This window comes from Mustelus asterias, chromosome X (genome assembly GCF_964213995.1).
Source record: "Mustelus asterias chromosome X, sMusAst1.hap1.1, whole genome shotgun sequence".
Taxonomy (NCBI): Eukaryota; Metazoa; Chordata; class Chondrichthyes; order Carcharhiniformes; family Triakidae; genus Mustelus; species Mustelus asterias.
In genome coordinates this window covers 4,075,850-4,097,423 of record NC_135834.1, presented here as the reverse complement: position 1 = coordinate 4,097,423, position 21,574 = coordinate 4,075,850, and the positions used below count along the sequence as shown (strand labels likewise).

At 50.0% G+C, this 21,574-nt stretch overlaps 1 protein-coding gene across 1 annotated transcript in view; it reads left to right on the top strand.

The window, feature by feature from the left end:
• Positions 1 to 21,574, top strand: part of LOC144481844 (integrin alpha-5-like) — a 160,048-nt gene that overhangs the window by 79,334 nt on the left and 59,140 nt on the right. Inside the window, exons 3-5 of the mRNA XM_078200996.1 lie at positions 5,422 to 5,513; positions 19,288 to 19,405; positions 21,009 to 21,152. Coding sequence (XP_078057122.1) covers positions 5,422 to 5,513; positions 19,288 to 19,405; positions 21,009 to 21,152 — 354 coding nt within the window. The remainder of the gene's footprint in view (positions 1 to 5,421; positions 5,514 to 19,287; positions 19,406 to 21,008; positions 21,153 to 21,574) is intronic.

Genomic DNA, 21,574 nt, shown 5'->3' with positions numbered 1-21,574 from the left:
AAAGTCTGAGGTCACGTACCAACCGACTCAAGAACAGCTTCTTCCCTGCTGCTGTCAGACTTTTGAATGGACCTACCAGATATTAAGCTGATCTTTCTCTACACCCTAGCTATTCTGCACCCTCGCCTTTCCTTCTCCCCTATGTACTCTATGAACGGTATGCTTTGTCTGTAGAACGCGCAAACAACAACATTTTTCACTCTATCCCAACACATGACAATAATAAATCAAATCAAATATTAAGTTGATCTTTCTCTACACCCTATCTGTAACTGTAACACTACATTCTGCACCCTCTCCTTTCCTTCTCCCCTATGTACTCTATGAATGGTATGCTTTGTCTGTATAGCGCGCAAGAAACAATACTTTTCACTGTATCCCAATACATGTGACAATAATAAATCAAATATTAAGCTGATCTTTCTCTACACCCTAGCTATGACTGTAACACTGCATTCTGCACCTTCTCCTTTCCTTCTCCCCTATGTACTCTATGAACAGTATGCTTTGTCTGTATAAGCGTGCAAGAAACAATACTTTTCACTGCATCCCAATACATGTGACAATAATAAATCAAATCAAAGGCAAAAGTTCAGAGGCAGAAATGTGAATCAAATGGCAGATAGCCATGGAGCCCGAGTGTGTGCGCTCCCGACAGGTCAAGGGTCATTCAGTTAGTTTGCTGTTGGTTTGGTTGTACCCTTGATTGTGTCGTCATTGGTAGAAATGTTTGCTGACTGTCTACATCTGAGTCACCCCGTGGCATTGTGTCTGGTGCAGGCCTGTGACAGGGCACCTACTCTTCTGACCTGTCCGACATCAGGGGAGACAAAGGACCCAAGGTTTACCTCATTTAAAAAAAAACACAAAGACCCAGATGCACCATCAATCGAGCAAAGACTAGTTTGTATGCAAGAACAAATAGGCTTTTATTCGCAAAAGACTTGGAGCACACCCATGCCGATGAACTGGTCCAGAGACTGAGGCAGGGGGGTGGGGAGCAGTCACCTTTATACCTGGACCGGGGGGGGGGGAGGAGTCTCGGGTAGGGCCGGCAGGGATGTGTCCAGGCATGTCACATATACAGGTAATAAGCTGACCGTGGTTTACCACAGACCCGCCCTCTGTGGAGAGAGGAAAAAGTTAATGTTTTTGTGTCTGTGGGACTCCTACAGAGCAGGCCAGCTCATTCACCGAGCTGTCTCAGCATGATGCAATGATAATGGAGTTCTGAACCATTTGTGGGACATGGGGTGTCGCTGGCTGGGCCAGCTTTTATTGCCCATCCATAGTTGCCCGAGGGCAGTTGAGAGTCAACCACATTGCTGTGGCTCTGGAGTCACATGTAGGCCAGACCGGGTAAGGATGGCAGATTTCCTTCCCTGAACGACATTAGTGACCCAGATGGGTTTTTCCGACAATGGTTTCATCAGTAGATTCTTAATTCCACATATTTTTTATTGAATTCAAATTCCACCATCTGCCGTGGCACGGTGGTTAGCACTGCTGCCTCACAGCGCCAGGGACCCGGGTTCGATTCCCGGTTTGGGTTACTGTCTGTGTGGAGTTTGCACATTCTCCCCGTGTCTGCATGGGTTTCCTCTGGGTGCTCCGGTTTCCTTCCACAGTCCAAAAGACGTGCTGGTTAGGTGGATTGGCCGTGCTAAATTCTCCCTCAGTGTACCCGAACAGGAGTGTGGCGACTAGGGGATTTTCGCAGTAACTTCATTGCAGTGTTAATATAAGCCTACTTGTGACACTAATAAATAAACTTAAAACTTAAACTTATGGAGGTGGTGGCGTAGTGGTATTGTCACTAGATCAGTAATCCAGGGACCCAGGGTAATGTTCTGGGGACCCGGGTTCGAATCCCCCCACGGCAGATGGTGAAATTTGAATTCAATAAAAAATATCTGGAATTAAGAATCTACTGATGACCATGAAACCATTGTCAGAAAAACCCGATCTGGTTCACTAATGTCCTTTAGGGAAGGAAATCTGCCATCCTTACCCGGTCTGGCCTACATGTGACTCCAGAGCCACAGCAATGTGGTTGACTCTCAACTACCCCTCGGGCAACTAGGGATGGGCAATAAATGCTGGCCAGCCAGTGATACTATGAACAAAATATTTAAAATATACAATAAATCTTAGCGTTTATTAACAGGGGATTTGAGTTTAAGAGCCGTGGGGTTATGCTGCAACTGTACAGGACCTTGGTGAGACCACATTTGGAATATTGTGTGCAGTTCTGGTCACCTCACTATAAGAACCCAAGGGAATAGGGGAGATCCTAAATGAATACTTTGCATCGGTATTCACGAAGGAGAGGGGCGTGTTAACCGGGAGTGTCTCGGAGGGAGGTGTTGACCCGTTAGAGAAAATCTCCATTACAAGAGAGGAAGTGTTAGGTTTTTTAGGGAACATTAAAACTGACAAAGCCCCAGGGCCTGATGGCATCTATCCTCGACTGCTCAGGGAGACGAGAGGTGAAATTGCTGGGCCTCTGACGGAAATCTTTGTCGCTTCTTTGGACACGGGTGAGGTCCCTGAGGATTGGAGGATAGCGAATGTGGTCCCGTTGTTTAAGAAGGGTAGCAGGGATAACCCAGGAAATTATAGGCCGGTGAGCTTGACGTCCGTGGTAGGGAAGTTGTTGGAGAGGATTCTTAGAGACAGGATGTATGTGCATTTAGAACGAAACAATCTCATTAGTGACAGACAGCATGGTTTTGTAAGAGGGAGGTCGTGCCTTACAAATTTGGTGGAGTTTTTTGAGGAAGTGACAAAAACGGTTGATGAAGGAAGGGCCGTGGATGTCGTCTATATGGATTTCATTAAGGCATTTGATAAAGTCCCACATGGCAGGTTGGTTAAGAAGGTTAAGGCTCATGGGATACAAGGAGAAGTGGCTAGATGGGTGGAGAACTGGCTTGGCCATAGGAGACAGAGGGTAGTGGTCGAAGGGTCTTTTTCCGGCTGGAGGTCTGTGACCAGTGGTGTTCCGCAGGGCTCTGTACTGGGACCTCTGCTATTTGTGATATATATAAATGATTTGGAAGAAGGTGTAACTGGTGTAATCAGCAAGTTTGCGGATGACACGAAGATGGCTGGAATTGCGGATAGCGAAGAGCATTGTCGGGCAATACAGCAGGATATAGATAGGCTGGAAAATTGGGCGGAGAGGTGGCAGATGGAGTTTAATCCGGATAAATGCGAAGTGATGCATTTTGGAAGAAATAATGTAGGAAGGAGTTATACAATAAATGGCAGAGTCATCAGGAGTATAGAAACAGAGGGACCTAGGTGTGCAAGTCCACAAATCCTTGAAGGTGGCAACACAGGTGGAGAAGGTGGTGAAGAAGGCATATGGTATGCTTGCCTTTATAGGACGGGGTATAGAGTATAAAAGCTGGAGTCTGATGATGCAGCTGTATAGAACGCTGGTTAGGCCACATTTGGAGTACTGCGTCCAGTTCTGGTCGCCGCACTACCAGAAGGACGTGGAGGCATTGGAGAGAGTGCAGAGAAGATTTACCAGGATGTTGCCTGGTATGGAGGATCTTAGCTATGAGGAGAGATTGGGTAGACTGGGGTTGTTCTCCTTGGAAAGACGGAGAATGAGGGGAGATCTAATAGAGGTGTACAAGATTATGAAGGGTATAGATAGGGTGAACAGTGGGAAGCTTTTTCCCAGGTCGGAGGTGACGATCACGAGGGGTCACGGGCTCAAGCTGAGAGGGGCGAAGTATAACTCAGACATCAGCGGGACGTTTTTTACACAGAGGGTGGTGGGGGCCTGGAATGTGCTGCCAAGTAGGGTGGTGGAGGCAGGCACGCTGACATCGTTTAAGACTTACCTGGATAGTCACATGAGCAGCCTGGGAATGGAGGGATACAAACGATTGGTCTAGTTGGACCAAGGAGCGGCACAGGCTTGGAGGGCCGAAGGGCCTGTTTCCTGTGCTGTACTGTTCTTTGTTCTTTGTTCAAAGAAGGATGTGGAAGCATTGGAGAGAGTGCAGAGGAGATTTACCAGGATGCTGCCTGGTTTGGAGGGTAGGTCTTATGAGGAAAGGTTGAGGGAGCTCGGGCTGTTCTCTCTGGAGCGGAGGAGGCTGAGGGGAGACTTAATAGAGGTTAATAAAATGATGAAGGGGATAGATAGAGTGAACGTTCAAAGACTATTTCCTCGGGTGGATGGAGCTATTACAAGGGGGCATAACTATAGGGTTCGTGGTGGGAGATACAGGAAGGATATCAGAGGTAGGTTCTTTACGCAGAGAGTGGTTGGGGTGTGGAATGGACTGCCTGCAGTGATAGTGGAGTCAGACACTTTAGGAACATTTAAGCGGTTATTGGATAGGCACATGAAGCACACCAGGATGATAGGGAGTGGGATAGCTTGATCTTGGTTTCAGATAAAGCTCGGCACAACATCGTGGGCCGAAGGGCCTGTTCTGTGCTGTACTGTTCTATGTTCTAACCCAGACATTGGCCCAAATTCACCCGTTCCTCCCAAACATGTAAAAAATTATGAGGAGTATGCAGAGATGCCTGAGCGTGTTTTGGAGAAGGTGAGTGAGTTGGCAGATGCAGTATAATGTGGATAAATGTGAGGTAGCAAAAACAGGAAGGCAGATTACTATCTGGCCCTCTATCTGTGTAGCACAGTGGTTAGCACTGCTGCCTCACAGCGCCAGGGACTGGGTTCGATTCCCGGCTTGGGTCACTGTCTGTGTGGAGTTTGCACATTCTCCCCGTGTCTGCGTGGGTTTCCTCCGGTTTCCTCCCACAGTCTGGAAGACGTGCTGGTTAGGGTGCATTGGCCGTGCTAAATTCTCCCTCAGTGTACCCAAACAGGAGTGTGGCGACTCGGGGATTTTCACAGCAACTTCATTGCAGTGTTAATGTAAGCTTACTTATGACAAATAAATAAATTAGGAGAGGGGGAATGTGCAATGAGACCTGGGTGTCCTTGTCGCTGAAAGTAAGCGTGCAGGTACAGCAGGCAGTAAAGGTGGCAAATGGTATGTTGGCCTTGAGTGAGAGGATTTGAGTATAGGGATAGGGATGTTTTGCTGCAATTGTACAGGGCGTTGGTGGGGCCACACCTGGAGTATTGTGTGCAGTTTTGGTCTCCTTATCTGAGGAAGGATGTCCTTGCTATAGAGGGAGCGCAGCGAAGGTTTACCAGGCTGATTCCTGGGATGGCAGGTCAGTCATATGAGGAGAGACTAAGTCGGTGAGGATTATATTCACTGGAGTTTAGAAATTTCTTCACTCAGAGAGTGGACAGCCTGTGGAATTCACAGGGGGGGTGGACCTGTTCGATTTGTGGGGGGTGGGAGGGGCAGTGAGGTTGTTCTGGGGGCCAGCCTCTTGCGCACGGCATTGATGGAGATGTGTTCTTTTCCGCAGGGAACCGTTTGCACAATGAGACTGAAATGCTGGAGCTGAAATCGAACCAGTGGTTTGGGGCGACGGTCCGTTCGTACAATCACACCATTCTGGTGAGTTCCGTTTTGTTCACCGAGTGAGGATGTTTCCGAGTGTGTTTTGCCCAGGGGTGCAAGGAATGCGTCGCCCAGTCCCAGCAGCAACGCTGCAAAGCACCTGAGCTTGACACTGCATTGGTCTGAAGTCCGCTGGTAACTGCTTTTAAAAAGAAAATAAGGGGTCGTCCAGTTAAGACCGGGATGAGGGTGATTTCTTTCTCAGAGAGTCGGGAGTTGGGCGGCACCGTGGTTAGCACTGCTGCCTCACAGCGCCAGGGTCCCGGGTTCGATTCCAGCCTCGGATGACTGTGTGGAGTCTGCGCATTCTCCCCATGTCTGCGTGGGCTCCCTCCGAGTGCTCCGATTTCCTCCCACAGTCTGAAATTCGTGCTGGTTAGGTGGATTGGCCATGCTAAATTGTCCCTTAGTGTCCAAAGATGTGTAGGTTAGGTGGATTGGCCATGCTAAATTGTTCCTTAGTGTCCAAAGATGTGTAGGTTAGGTGGATTGGCCATGCTAAATTGTCCCTCAGTGTCCAAAGATGTGTAGGTTAGGTGGATTGGCCATGCTAAATTGCCCCTTAGTGTCCAAAGATGTGCAGGTTAGGTGGATTGGCCATGCTAAATTGTCCCTTAGTGTCCAAAGATGTGTAGGTTAGGTGGATTGGCCATGCTAAATTGCCCCTTAGTGTCCAAAGATGTGCAGTTTAGGTGGATTGGCCATGCTAAATTGTCCCTTAGTGTCCAAAGATGTGTAGGTTAGGTGGATTGGCCATGCTAAATTGCCCCTTAGTGTCCAAAGATGTGCAGGTTAGGTGGATTGGCCATGCTAAATTGTCCCTCAGTGTCCAAAGATGTGTAGGTTAGGTGGATTGGCCATGCTAAATTGCCCCTTAGTGTCCAAAGATGTGCCGTTTAGGTGGATTGGCCATGCTAAATTGTCCCTTAGTGTCCAAAGATGTGTAGGTTAGGTGGATTGGCCATGCTAAATTGTCCCTTAGTGTCCAAAGATGTGTAGGTTAGGTGGATTGGCCATGCTAACTTGCCCCTTAGTGTCCAAAGATGTGCCGTTTAGGTGGATTGGCCATGCTAAATTGTCCCTTAGTGTCCAAAGATGTGCAGGTTAGGTGGATTGGCCATGCTAAATTGTCCCTTAGTGTCCAAAGGTGTGTAGGTTAGGTGGATTGGCCATGCTAAATTGTCCCTTAGTGTCCAAAGATGTGTAGGTTAGGTGGATTGGCCATGCTAAATTGTCCCTTAGTGTCCAAAGATGTGCAGGTTAGGTGGATTGGCCATGCTAAATTGTCCCTTAGTGTACCCGAACAGGAGAGTGGCGACTAGGGGATTTTTACAGTAACTTCATTGCAGTGTGAATGTGACACTAATAAATAAAATTTAGAACATTTCCTCTGGAGCTGCCTTCCTCTAATCGGTGGCTGAGTCTCTGGAGCATTTGGAAGGGATTGGGAGATGGGTAATTGATGATAAAGGAGTTGGAAGTTCCTCGGGGACAGACCAGAGGTTCCAGTCATGTCCGCCATGATCTGATGGACTGGTGGAGCAAGACTATGGCCGACTCTTGCCGCTGGTTCGAATGCGGGTGGGACACGGAGGGAGAGAGGTGGACAGATTGCCAAGTCCTGACTCCTTGTGCGTTTCACCATGCTGCCCACTGCCGTAAGCAGGGCTTGTCGCTGTGATGAGGGGTGACAGCTTGGGGTTTGGAACTGTTTGGACTCGGCTCCCTCAGACCATTCCTGTCACCACTTTGATGGCAGTGAATTTTGCGTCAATATTACTGCCTCAAACCAGTGTCACTCAAACAGACTGTCTGCTGCTATTTTCACATTCCGGTTTCTCACTTGTGGCAGTATGAAATCTATCTCCTAACATTAACAAAGTGATTCCGATACACGAGTAACATTCACCCCGGGAATGCTTCACAATATCCTTCGCTCATGGAAGGCACGCAAATAGTACATTTCGTTCACTTAAACTTCCACACCCTCTATAACACTGGGCTACAGTACTGGCGGGGACGGGTCTGTCACTGTATAACACTGGGGTACAGTACTGGTGGGGACGGGTCTGTCACTGTATAACACTGGGGTACAGTACTGGTGGGGACGGGTCTGTCGCTGTATAACACTGGGGTACAGTACTGGTGGGGGCGGGTCTGTCACTGTATAGCACTGGGGCACAGTACTGGTGGGGACGGGTCTGTCACTGTATAACACTGGGGTACAGTACTGGTGGGGGCGGGTCTGTCACTGTATAACACTGGGGCACAGTACTGGTGGGGACGGGTCTGTCACTGTATAGCACTGGGGCACAGTACTGGTGGGGACGGGTCTGTCACTGTATAACACTGGGGTACAGTACTGGTGGGGACGGGTCTGTCACTGTATAGCACTGGGGTACAGTACTGGTGGGGGCGGGTCTGTCACTGTATAACACTGGGGTACAGTACTGGTGGGGACGGGTCTGTCGCTGTATAACACTGGGGTACAGTACTGGTGGGGACGGGTCTGTCACTATAACACTGGGGTACAGTACTGGTGGGGATGGGTCTGTCTCTGTATAACACTGGGTTACAGTACTGGTGGGGGCGGGTCTGTCTCTGTATAACACTGGGGTACAGTAATGGTAGGGACGGGTCTGTCGCTGTATAACACTGGGATACAGTACTGGTGGGGACGGGTCTGTCACTGTATAGCACTGGGTTACAGTACTGGTGGGGACGGTTCTGTCACTGTATAACGCTGGGTTACCGTACTGGTGGGGACGGGTCTGTCGCTGTATAACACTGGGGTACAGTACAGGTGGGGATGGGTCTGTCACTGTATAACACTGGGATACAGTACTGGTGGGGACAGGTCTGTCACTGTATAACACTGGGGGGACAGTACTGGTGGGGACGGGTCTGTCACTATAACACTGGGGTACAGTACTGGTGGGGACGGGTTTGTCTCTGTATAACACTGGGGTACAGTACTGGTGGGGACAGGTCTGTCACTGTATAACACTGGGGTACAGTACTGGTGGGGACGGGTCTGTCGCTGTATAACACTGGGGTACAGTACTGGTGGGGACGGGTCTGTCACTGTATAACACTGGGGGGACAGTACTGGTGGGGACGGGTCTGTCACTATAACACTGGGGTACAGTACTGGTGGGGACGGGTTTGTCTCTGTATAACACTGGGGTACAGTACTGGTGGGGACAGGTCTGTCACTGTATAACACTGGGGTACAGTACTGGTGGGGACGGGTCTGTCGCTGTATAACACTGGGGTACAGTACTGGTGGGGACGGGTCTGTCACTGTATAACACTGGGGCACAGTACTGGTGGGGACGGGTCTGTCACTGTATAACACTGGGGTACAGTACTGGTGGGGACAGGTCTGTTGCTGTATAACACTGGGGTACAGTACTGGTGGGGACAGGTCTGTCGCTGTATAACACTGGGGTACAGTACTGGTGGGGACGGGTCTGTCGCTGTATAACACTGGGGTACAGTACTGGTGGGGACGGGTCTGTCGCTGTATAACACTGGGGTACAGTACTGGTGGGGATGGGTCTGTCACTGTATAACACTGGGGTACAGTACTGATGGGGACGGGTCTGTCACTGTATAACACTGGGGTACAGTACTGGTGGGGACCGGTCTGTCACTGTATAACACTGGGGTACAGTACTGGTGGGGACGGGTCTGTCACTGTATAACACTGGGGTACAGTACTGGTGGGGACGGGTCTGTCACTGTATAACACTGGGGTACAGTACTGGTGGGGACGGGTCTGTCACTGTATAACACTGGGGTACAGTACTGGTGGGGACGGGTCTGTCACTGTATAACACTGGGGTACAGTACTGGTGGGGACGGGTCTGTCACTGTATAACACTGGGGTACAGTACTGGTGGGTCGGGTCTGTCACTGTATAACACTGGGGTACAGTACTGGTGGGGACGGGTCTGTCGCTGTATAACACTGGGGTACAGTACTGGTGGGGACGGGTCTGTCACTGTATAACACTGGGGTACAGTACTGGTGGCGACAGGTCTGTCGCTGTATAACACTGGGGTACAGTACTGGTGGGGATGGGTCTGTCACTGTATTACACTGGGGTACAGTACTGATGGGGATGGGTCTGTCACTGTATAACACTGGGATACAGTACTGGTGGGGACGGGTCTGTCACTGTATAACACTGGGGTACAGTACTGGTGGGGATGGGTCTGTCACTGTAACACTGGGGTACAGTACTGCTGGGGACGGGTCTGTCACTGTATAACACTGGGTTGCAGTACTGGTGGGGACGGGTCTGTCGCTGTATAACACTGGGATACAGTACTGGTGGGGACGGGTCTGTCACTGTATAACACTGGGTTGCAGTACTGGTGGGGACGGGTCTGTCGCTGTATAGCACTGGGGTACAGTACTGGTGGGGACGGGTCTGTCGCTGTATAACACTGGGGTACAGTACTGATGGGGATGGGTCTGTCACTGTATAACACTGGGATACAGTACTGGTGGGGACGGGTCTGTCACTGTATAACACTGGGGTACAGTACTGGTGGGGATGGGTCTGTCACTGTATAACACTGGGGTACAGTACTGGTGGGGATGGGTCTGTCACTGTATAACACTGGGTTGCAGTACTGGTGGGGACGGGTCTGTCGCTGTATAACACTGGGATACAGTACTGGTGGGGACAGGTCTGTCGCTGTATAACACTGGGATACAGTACTGGTGGGGATGGGTCTGTTGCTGTATAACACTGGGGTACAGTACTGATGGGGATGGGTCTGTCACTGTATAACACTGGGATACAGTACTGGTGGGGATGGGTCTGTCACTGTATAACACTGGGGTACAGTACTGGTGGGGACGGGTCTGTCACTGTATAACACTGGGGTACAGTACTGGTGGGGACGGGTCTGTCACTGTATAACACTGGGGTACAGTACTGGTGGGGATGGGTCTGTCACTGTGTCACACTGGGGTACAGTACTGGTGGGGACGGGTCTGTCGCTGTATAACACTGGGGTACAGTACTGGGGGGGATGGGTCTGTCGCTGTATAACACTGGGGTACAGTACTGGTGGGGATGGGTCTGTCACTGTTTCACACTGGGGTACAGTACTGGTGGGGATGGGTCTGTCACTGTATAACACTGGGGTACAGTACTGGTGGGGACGGGTCTGTCACTGTATAACACTGGGGTACAGTACTGGTGGGGACAGGTCTTGTCACTGTATAACACTGGGGTACAGTACTGGTGGGGACGGGTCTGTCGCTGTGTCACACTGGGGTACAGTACTGGTGGGGACGGGTCTGTCACTGTAACACGGGTACAGTACTGGTGGGGACGGGTCTGTCGCTGTATAACACTGGGGTACAGTACTGGTGGGGATGGGTCTGTCACTGTATAACACTGGGGTACAGTACTGGTGGGGGAGGGGGGGTTGCAGTGTAGTGTAAGGGGTTCAGAGGGACTGTAATCCTTTGGGTTAATTGCAGTTTCTGGGCCCCGGTATTTGGAATAGATCCAGTTGTAATATTCGTATGAAACTGATTCCGGTCTTGCTTACATTGTTCTGAATTTTTCTGCTGTCTGAGTCGACAGTTAAAGTCATCTGCCTTCCATTAGCAGCAAGTAACAAGAGGCCCTCTCGTTGTATAATGCCTGAGTGATTTCAGTTACCCCATGCAATGGACAAACTGCTTCCAGCTCCAGCAGGCAAATCTGGGAGGCCTGAGGGTGTCTGTCTCTCCAGGGGTGCTGGCATTGTGGGTAGTCTCATTCTGTGTCAGTGTGGCACCACTCTTCACTGCCTTTTTTTGGCACTCTCTCCATCGCGTCCTCTGTTTCACGCTGTCTCGCTTTTTCAGTGTTTTAATTTGGCAATTGGAATTTACCCTTCCTGTTGGGGAGGAGCTGTAAAAGCTGTACTCCTGACAGGACAGACACTGCAGGTGGCAGAGTTTCGCTACACCACCCCCAGGGACCTACGGACTGATGCCTCTGTCAGTCACTTATAGGCGTCGCTGGCTGGGCCCAGCACTTATTCCCCATCCCTAATTGCCCCTTGAGAAGGTGGTGGTGAGCTGCCTTCTTGAACCTCTGCAATCTTTGAGGTGTAGGTATACCACTCACATTGTACTTTTAAGACGTGATTAGCTGTAAAGGCTCACATTCCAATCATTATTCATGTAAATTGAGTTTGCGTCTCTGTGCCCTGTTTGTGATCAGAACTCCCACCCACCTGACGAAGGGACAGCCTGTTCCGAAAGCTAGTGGCTTTTGCTACCAAATAAACCTGTTGGATTTTAACCTGGGGTTGTTGGACTTCTTACTGTGTAGGTACACCCACAGTGCTGTTAGGGAGGGAGTTCCAGGATTGTTATTGGACATCAGTCAGTCCGTGTGGTGTAGGTACACCCACAGTGCTGTTAGGAAGGGAGTTCCAGGATTGTTATTGGACATCAGTCAGTCCATGTGGTGTAGGTACATCTACAGTGCTGTTAGGGAGGGAGTTCCAGGATTGTTATTGGACATCAGTCAGTCCATGTCGTGTAGGTACACCCACAGTGCTGTTAGGGAGGGAGTTCCAGGATTGTTATTGGACATCAGTCAGTCCATGTGGTGTAGGTACATCCACAGTGCTGTTAGGGAGGGAGTTCCAGGATTGTTATTGGACATCAGTCAGTCCACGTGGTGTAGGTCCACCCACAGTGCTGTTAGGGAGGGAGTTCCAAGATTGTTATTGGACATCAGTCAGTCCACGTGGTGTAGGTCCACCCACAGTGCTGTTAGGGAGGGAGTTCCAGGATTGTTATTGGACATCAGTCAGTCCATGTGGTGTAGGTACACCCACAGTGCTGTTAGGGAGGGAGTTCCAAGATTGTTATTGGACATCAGTCCAGGGAGTTAGGAGTTAAAATATTAAGTCGGACCTCTGAGGTAGTAATCTCAGGATTGCTACCAGTGCCACGTGCTGGTCAGAGTTGGAATACAGTAAGTGTTTTAACAACACCAGGTTAAAGTCCAACAGGTTTATTTGGTAGCAAATGCCATTAACTTTCGGAGCGCTGCTCCTTCGTCATTGCTACCAAATAAACCTGTTGGACTTTAACCTGGTGTTGTTAAAACTCTTACTGTGTTTACCCCAGTCCAACGCCGGCATCTCCACATCAGAGTTGGAATGTCAGGGTGTTTAAGATGAGCTTGGGGGATGGTGCAAGAGGGAGGATTCAAATTCCTGGGGCATTGGGACTGGTTCTGTGGGAGGTGGGACCAGTCCAAATCAGACGGTCTGCACCTGGGCAGGACTGGAACCAATGTCCTGGGGCGAGTGTTTGCTCGTGCTGTTGGGGAGGGTTTAAGATAATGTGGCAGGGGATGGGAACTGATGCAGGGAGTCAGAGGGAAGTAAAGGGGGGGGGACAGAAACAAAAGACAGTAAGAGGAAAAGTGGAAGGCAGAGAAACCAAAGACAAAAATCGCAAAGGGCCACATTGCATCATAATTCCGGGAGGCTAATAAATTCCCAAAAACAAGCCTGAAGGCTCTGTCTCAATGCGAGGAGAGTTTGTGATGAGGCGGATGAATTAACTCCGCACACACTCATTCACGGATATGTTGGAATTGGGATCACGGAGACCTGGCTCCAGGGTGACCAGGGATTGCAGCTCAACATCCAGAGGGATTCAATATTCAGGAAAGGCAGGCGGAAAGGAAAGGGGGCTGGTGGGGTGGCATTGCTGGGTAAAGAGATTAACGCCAGAATAAGGAAGGACATTAGCCTGGACGATGTGGAGTCTGTGTGGGTGGAGCTGTGGAACACCAAAGGAGTTGTGTTCAAACCACAAACCAGCAGTGGTGAGGTTGGGGATGGCATCAAGCAGGGAATTAGAGATGCGTGCAGTAAGGGTACTATGGGTGACTTCAATCTGCATATTGATTCCGCTCACCAAACTGGTAGCAGTGCGACGGAGGAGGATTTCCTGGAATGTATAAGACCATAAGATATAGGAGCAGAATTAGGCCACTCGGCCCATCGAGTCTGCTCCGCCATTCAATCATGGCTGATATTTTTCTCATCCCCATTCTCCTGCCTTTTCCCCCGATCCCCTTATTAATCAAGAACCTATCCATCTCTGTCTTAAAGACACTCAATGATCTGGCCTCCACAGCCTTCTGCGGCAAAGAGTTCCACAGATTCACCACTCTCTGGCTGAAGAAATTCCTCCTCATCAACGGGCGGCACGGTAGCACAGTGGTTAGCACTGCTGCTTCACAGCTCCAGGGACCTGGGTTCGATTCCCGGCTCGGGTCACTGTCTGTGTGGAGTTTGCACATTCTCCTCGTGTCTGCGTGGGTTTCCTCCGGGTGCTCCGGTTTCCTCCCACCGTCCAAAGATGTGCAGGTTAGGTTGATTGGCCGTGCTAAAATTGCCCCTTCGAGTCCTGAGATGTCTAGGTTAGAGGGATTAGTGGGTGGGATATGGGGATAGGGCCTGGGTGGGATTGTGGTCGGTGCAGACTCGATGGGCCGAAGGGCCTCTTTCTGCACTGTAGGGTATCTATCTATCTATCTATCTCTGTTTTAAAGGATCGTCCTTTAAGAGGCAATGAATGAATACTTTTCTTCAGTGTTCACCAAGGAGAGGGGCCATGTTTTTGAGGATGAGAGTGTGATACAGGCTGAAGAAGGCAGATGTTCTGAGGGAAGATGTATTAGCAATTTTGAAAAACCTGAGGGTCGATAAGTTCCCTGGGCCAGACGAGATATATCCTAGGATTCTTTGGGAGGCAAGGGATGAGATTGCAGAGCCTTTGGCTTTGATCTTTGGGTCCTCACTGTCCACGGGGATAGTGCCAGAGGACTGGAGAGTGGCGAATGTTGTTCCTCTGTTCAAGAAAGGAAATAGGAATGACCCTGGTAATTATAGGCCGGTTAGTCTTTCTTCGGTGGTCGGTAAGTTAATGGACAAGGTCCTGAGGGATAGGATTTACGACCATTTAGATGCAGCTTAATCCGGGATAGTCAACACGGATTCGTGAAGGGTAAGTCGTGCCTCACAAATTTGATTGAATTCTTTGAGGAGGTAACTAAGTGTGTAGATGAAAGTAGAGCAGTTGATGTCATATACATAGATTTTAGTAAGGCGTTTGATAAGGTCCCCCATGGTCGGCTCATGAAGAAAGTAAGGAGGTGTGGGATAGAGGGAAATTTGGCCGATTGGATAAGTAACTGGCTATCTCATAGAAAGAAGTTTAACAACACCAGGTTAACGTCCAACAGGTTTATTTGGTAGCAAAAGTTTGTTAAACTTTTTACTGTGTTTAACCCAGTCCAACGCCGGCATCTCCACATCATATCTCATAGAAGACAGAGGGTGGTGGTGGGTGGAAAATTTTCAGACTGGAGACCAGTTACCAGCGGTGTACCACAGGGATCAGTGCTGGGTCCTCTGCTATTTGTGATTTTTATAAATGACTTGGAGGAGGGGGCTGAAGGGTGGATCAGTAAATTTGCTGATGACACCAAGATTGGTGGAGTAGTGGATGAGGTGGAGGGCTGTTGTAGGCTGCAAAGAGACATTGATAGGATGCAAAGCTGGGCCGAAAAATGGCAGATGGAGTTTAACCCTGATAAGTGCGAGGTGATTCATTTTGGTAGGACTAATTTAAATGTGGATTACAGGGTCAAAGGTAGGGTTCTGAAGACTGTGGAGGAACAGAGAGATCTTGGGGTCCATATCCACAGATCTCTAAAGGTTGCCACTCAAGTGGATAGAGCTGTGAAGAAGGCCTATAGTGTGTTAGCTTTTATTAACAGGGGGTTGGAGTTTAAGAGCCGTGGGGTTATGCTGCAACTGTACAGGACCTTGGTGAGACCACATTTGGAATATTGTGTGCAGTTCTGGTCACCTCACTATAAGAAGGATGTGGAAGCACTGGAAAGAGTGCAGAGGAGATTTACCAGGATACTGCCTGGTTTGGAGGGTAGGTCTTATGAGGAAAGGTTGAGGGAGCTAGGGCTTTTCTCTTTAGAGCGGAGGAGGTTGAGAGGCGACTTAATAGAGGTTTATAAGATGATGAGGGGGATAGATAGAGTGGACGTTCAGAGACCATTTCCTCGGATGGATGTAGCTGTTACTAGGGGGCATAACTATAGGGTTCGTGGTGGAAGATATCGGAGGGATGTACGAGGTAGGTTCTTTACTCAGAGTGGTTGGGGTGTGGAATGGACTGCCTGCAGTGATAGTGGAGTCGGACACTTTAGGAACTTTCAAGCGGTTATTGGATAGGCACATGGAGCACACCAGGATGATAGGGAGTGGGATAGCTAGATCTTGGTTTCGGAAAAGGTTCGGCACAACATCGTGGGCCGAAAGGCCTGTTCTGTGCTGTACTGTTCAATGTTCTATGTCCCTTTACCCTGAGGTTGTGCCCTCTGGTTCTAGTTTTTCCTACTGGTGGAAACATCCTCTCCACGTCCACTCTATCCAGGCCTCGCAGTATCCTGTAAGTTTCAATAAGATCCGCCCTCATCCTTCTAAACTCCAACGAGTACAGACCCAGACTCTTCAACCATTCCTCATATGACAAGCTCTTCATTCCAGGGATCATTCTTGTGAACCTCCTCTGGACCCTTTCCGAGGCCAGCACATCCTTCCTTAGACACGGGGCCCAAAACTGCTCACAATACTCCAAATAGGGTCTGACCAGAGCCTTATACAGCCTCAGAAGTACATCCCTGTTCTTGTATTCTAGCCCTCTCGACATGAATGCTAACATTGCATTTGCCTTCCTAACTGCCGACTGAACCTGCACGTTAACCTTAAGAGAATCTTGAACAAGGACTCCCAAGTCCCTTTGTGTTTCTGATTTCCTAAGCATTTCCCCATTTAGAAAATAGTCTATGCCTCCATTCCTCCTTCCAAAGTGCATAACCTCACACTTTTCCACATTGTATTCCATCTGCCACTTCTTTGCCCCTCTCCTAACCTGTCCAAGTCCTTCTGCAACCCCCCTGCTTCCTCAATCATAGAAGTCATAGAAATCATAGAAACCCTACAGTGCAGAAGGAGGCCATTCGGCCCATCGAGTCTGCACCGACCACAATCCCACCCAGGCCCTACCCCCACATATTTACCTGCTAATCCCTCTAACGTACACATCCCAGGACTCAAAGGGGCAATTTTTAACCTGGCCAATCAACCTAACCCACACATCTTTGGACTGTGGGAGGAAACCGGAGCACCCGGAGGAAACCCACGCAGACACGAGGAGAATGTGCAAACTCCACACAGACAGTGACCCGAGCCAGGAATCGAACCCGGGACCCTGGAGCTGTGAAGCAGCAGTGCTAACCACTGTGCTACCGTGCCGCCGTACCTGTCCCTCTGCATATCTTTGTATCATCTGCAAACTTAGCAACAGTGCCTTCAGATCCTTCCTCCAAATCGTTAATGTATATTGTGAAAAGTTGTGGTCCCAGCACCGACCCCTGAGGCACACCACTAGTCACCGGCTGCCATCCTGAAAAAGACCCCTTTATCCCCACTTCTGCCAGTCAGCCAATCCTCTATCCATGCCAGGATCTTACCCTTAACATCATGGGCTCTTAACTTATTTAACAGTCTCCTATGTGGCACCTTGTCAAAGGCCTTCTGGAAATCTAAATAAATCACATCCACTGGTTCTCCTTTATCTAACTTCCTTGTTGCCTCCTCAAAGGGATGGCTTTCTCGACCAATATGTCGAGGAACCAACTATAGAGTAGGCCATCCTAGACTGGGTATTGTGTAATGAGAGAGGATTAATTAGCAACCTTGTGGAGAGAGATCCTTTGGGGAAGAGTGACCATAATATGGTAGAATTCTTCATTGAGATGGAGAGTGACACAGTTAAGTCTGAGACTAGGGTCCTGAACTTAAAGCTAACTTTGATGGTATGAGACGTACATTGGCTAGGATAAGCTGGCAAAGGATAATTAATGGGGTTGACAGTGGATAGGCAATGGCAGAGATTTAAAGAACACATTAACAAGTGTACATCCCTGTCCGGTGTAAGGGTAAAACGGGGAAGGTGGCTCATCCATGGTTAACGAGGGAAATCAGGGATAGTGTTAAAAACAAAGGGAAGGCATATAAATTGGCCAGAAAAAGCTGCAAACCTGAGGACGGGGAGAAATTTAAAATCCAGCAGAGCAGGACAAAAGGTTTAATTCGGAAGGAGAAAATAGAATGCGAGAATAAACTTGCAGAAAACATAAAAAACTGACTGCAAATCTATAGATATGTGAAGAGAAAAGGACTGGTGAAGATACATGTAGATCCCTTCCAGTTAGAATCAGGTGGATTCATCATGGGCAAATACTTTGGATCTGTCTTCACTAAGGAGGACCCAAATAACCTTCCAGAAATAGTCGGGGGCACAGGGTCTAGCATGAAGGAGGAACTGAAGGAAATCCTTATTAGTCAGGAAATTGTACTGGGGAAGTTGCTGGGATTAAAACCCGATAAATCTCCAGGGCCTGATGTTCTGCATCCCAGAGTTCTCAAGGAAATGGCCCTAGAAATAGTGGACGCATTGGTGATCATTTTCCAGTATTCTATAGACTCTGGAAGAGTTCCAGTGGATTGGAGGGGAGCTAATGTAACCCCACTTTTTAAAAAAGGAGGGAGAGACACGGTATATTCACACCAAGGTCCCTCTGATCCTTGGTGTTTCCCTGCCGTCCATCATGTATCCCCTGTCTTGTTTACCCTGCCCAAGTGCATCATCCCTCACTTATCCGGATTGAATCCCATTTGCCACTGATCACTCCATCTGACCTGCCCGTCTATATCCTCCTGTAATCCAAGGCGATCCTCACTATTTACCACCCCACCCATTTGTGTGTCATCCGCAAACTTACTGATCAACCCTTTTACATTCAAATCTAAATCATTTATATAAACCACAAACAGCAAGGGCCCCAACACTGCTCCCTGCGAGACCCCATTGGACACAGTCTTCCAGTCTGAAAAAACACCCCTCGACCATCACCCTCTGCTTCCTGCCACTCAGCCAAATCTGGATCCAATTTGCCAAATTTCCTTGGATCCCAAATGCAGATTCCTTCTGTTTCTCAGTTTAAAGTTTATTTATTAGTGTCACAAGTAGGCTTACATTAACACTGCAATGAAGTTACTGTGAAAATCCCCAAGTCGCTGCACTCCTGTTCGGGTACACTGAGGGAGAATTTAGCGCGGCCAATCCACCCTAACCAACACGTCTTTCAGACTGGGAGGAAACCCTCGCAGACACGGGGAGAACGTGCAGACTCCGCACAGTGACCCAAGCCAGGAATCGAACCCAGGTCCCCTGGCGCTGTGAGACAGCAATGCTAACCGCTGTGCCACCGTGTCCCCTGGCACTGAGACAGCGGTGCTAACCGCTGTGCCACCATGTCTCCTGGCGCTGTGAGACAGCGGTGCTAACCACTGCCACCGTGTCCCCTGGCACTGAGATGGCAATGCTAACCGCTGGGCCACCGTGTCCCCTGGCACTGTGAGACAGCGGTGCTAACCGCTGTGCTACCATTGCCGCCCCTAGAATTGCTGCTTCAGGACCTGAAACATGAAGGATGATTTGTAAATGGTGCCTCCCTCGCTAGCAACGGTTGAATCACTCCATTTCGCAGCCTGGGACTGAGGTGGGGAGCCTCCTCCCTCAGCCTCTCCTCCTCTCTCGAGCGTTGCCCTCAACTCCTCTCGCTGTTTCTTTCCAGGCCTGTGCCCCTCGCTACAAGTGGAAAGGCACGGAGCAGCTGCGGGAGCTGGTGGGGACCTGCTACCTGTCGCTCAGGAACTTCAGCGTGGTGTTGGAGTATGCACCGTGTCGGACAAGTAAGTGTTGCCTTGTGTAAGTGCCCACTCGATGCCCGTCTGGACGTCCCCAGCCAAGAAATCATAGAATCCCTATAGTGCAGAGAGAGGCCATTCGGCCCATCGAGCCTGCGCCAATAACAATCCCACCCAGACCCTATCGCCGTAACCCCACTCATTTACCCTGCTACTCCCCCTGACACTAAGGGGCAATTTAGCATGGCCAATCCACCTAACCCAAAGAACAAAGACAAAGAACAGTACAGCACAGGCAGGCCCTTCGGCCCTCCAAGCCTGTGCCGCTCCTTGGTCCAACTAGACCAATCGTTTGTATCCCTCCATTCCCAGGCTGCTCATGTGACTATCCAGGTAAGTCTTAAACGATGTCAGTGTGCCTGCCTCCACCACCCTACTTGGCAGCGCATTCCAGGCCCCCACCACCCTCTGTGTAAAAAAACGTCCCTCTGATGTCTGAGTTATACTTCGCCCCTCTCAGCTTGAGCCCGTGACCCCTCGTGATCGTCACCTCCGACCTGGGAAAAAGCTTCCCACTGTTCACCCTATCTATACCCTTCATAATCTTGTACACCTCTATTAGATCTCCCCTCATTCTCCGTCTTTCCAAGGAGAACAGCCCCAGTCTACCCAATCTCTCCTCATAGCTAAGACCCTCCATACCAGGCAACATCCTGGTAAACCTTCTCTGCACTCTAACACCTCCACGTCCTTCTGGTAGTGCGGCGACCAGAACTGGACGCAGTACTCCAAATGTGGCCTAACCAGCGTTCTATACAGCTGCATCATCAGACTCCAGCTTTTATACTCTATACCCCGTCCTATAAAGGCAAGCATACCATATGCCTTCTTCACCACCTTCTCCACCTGTGTTGCCACCTTCAAGGATTTGTGGACTTGCACACCTAGGTCCCTCTGTGTTTCTATACTCCTGATGACTCTGCCATTTATTGTATAACTCCTCCCGACATTATTTCTTCCAAAATGCATCACTTCGCATTTATCCGGATTAAACTCCATCTGCCACCTCTCCGCCCAATTTTCCAGCCTATTTATATCCTGCTGTATTGCCCGACAATCTTTCGGACTGTGGGAGGAAACCGGAGCACCCGGAGGAAACTCACGCAGACACAAGGAGAATGTGCAGATTCCGCACAGACAGTGACCCAAGCTGGGAATGGAACCCGGGTCCCTGGCGCTGTGAGGCAGCAGTGCCTGCCACCATGCCACCCCTATGCTCTTTGGCATTGCTATGTTGGCGTCTCCGAATTCGCCCCTTCTTGTGGGGCGGCTTCGAGCCCTGACCTCCCTCCCCGGTGCTTCGCCGAGGCGCCAAGTTGTTGTCGGGAGTCTGGGGTGGCTCAGAGCTTCTGTGCGCGCCCAGTCCCCGGGTGGGGTCCCCGGCCCTATTGAGTGGGGCGGGGCATCGTTAAATGGAGGCTGGAAATTCTGTTGGCGGGTTGGCAACCATTCCCAGCATGCACCTCGGCTGCCAGCTCCCCGCGAGCGGCACTGGTTCCGTTTCACGCAGCGTTCCAGAGCTCGGAGTGCTGAGGTGACCCCCTGTTGTGTGAGTTATTGTCATCTAGTGCCCTTGATGTTTTGACAGAGTGGCATTCACCAGCTGGACAAGGGTACTGCCAAGGCGGGTTCAGCGCTGACCTGACAGAGGTAAGAATCACAGCCTTTTCTGCTCTTCCCCCTTTCTCGACTGTGCTATTGCCCATTTCCCTTCCTTGCTTAACATTAATACGCTGGTGGTGATGCCACGGCTGATATCGATCTTGGCGGGTGAGCGGGTGAGGGAGGAGACAATAAGGTGCGCCATGTTCCAAGCAAGGCATGAGCGTTCGCCCTCTGCCACCACAATGGCCAATGCCATGCTGGCCAGCTTGGATTGACTGCCACTTGTTGGCATGTGTGGCACTACTCTTAACCCCATCCAGTGCCAGTTTACTTTGGGGCCTCCCGGGGGCATGGGAGTGCTGATACTCCCCAAATCCGGAATGGAAGACTTTGACCCAGTGGTCACATGGGCATTCCAGTGGGTACAGTGCCTCTGAACAGGAAGAGCCCGGACTTCTGTTTTACTGTATCCAGGGGGTGAGTTCAAGGGGGGAGGTTGGGGGCGGGGGGGGGGGGGGGGTGGTGGGTGGTGACGGGGGCAGAGGGGGG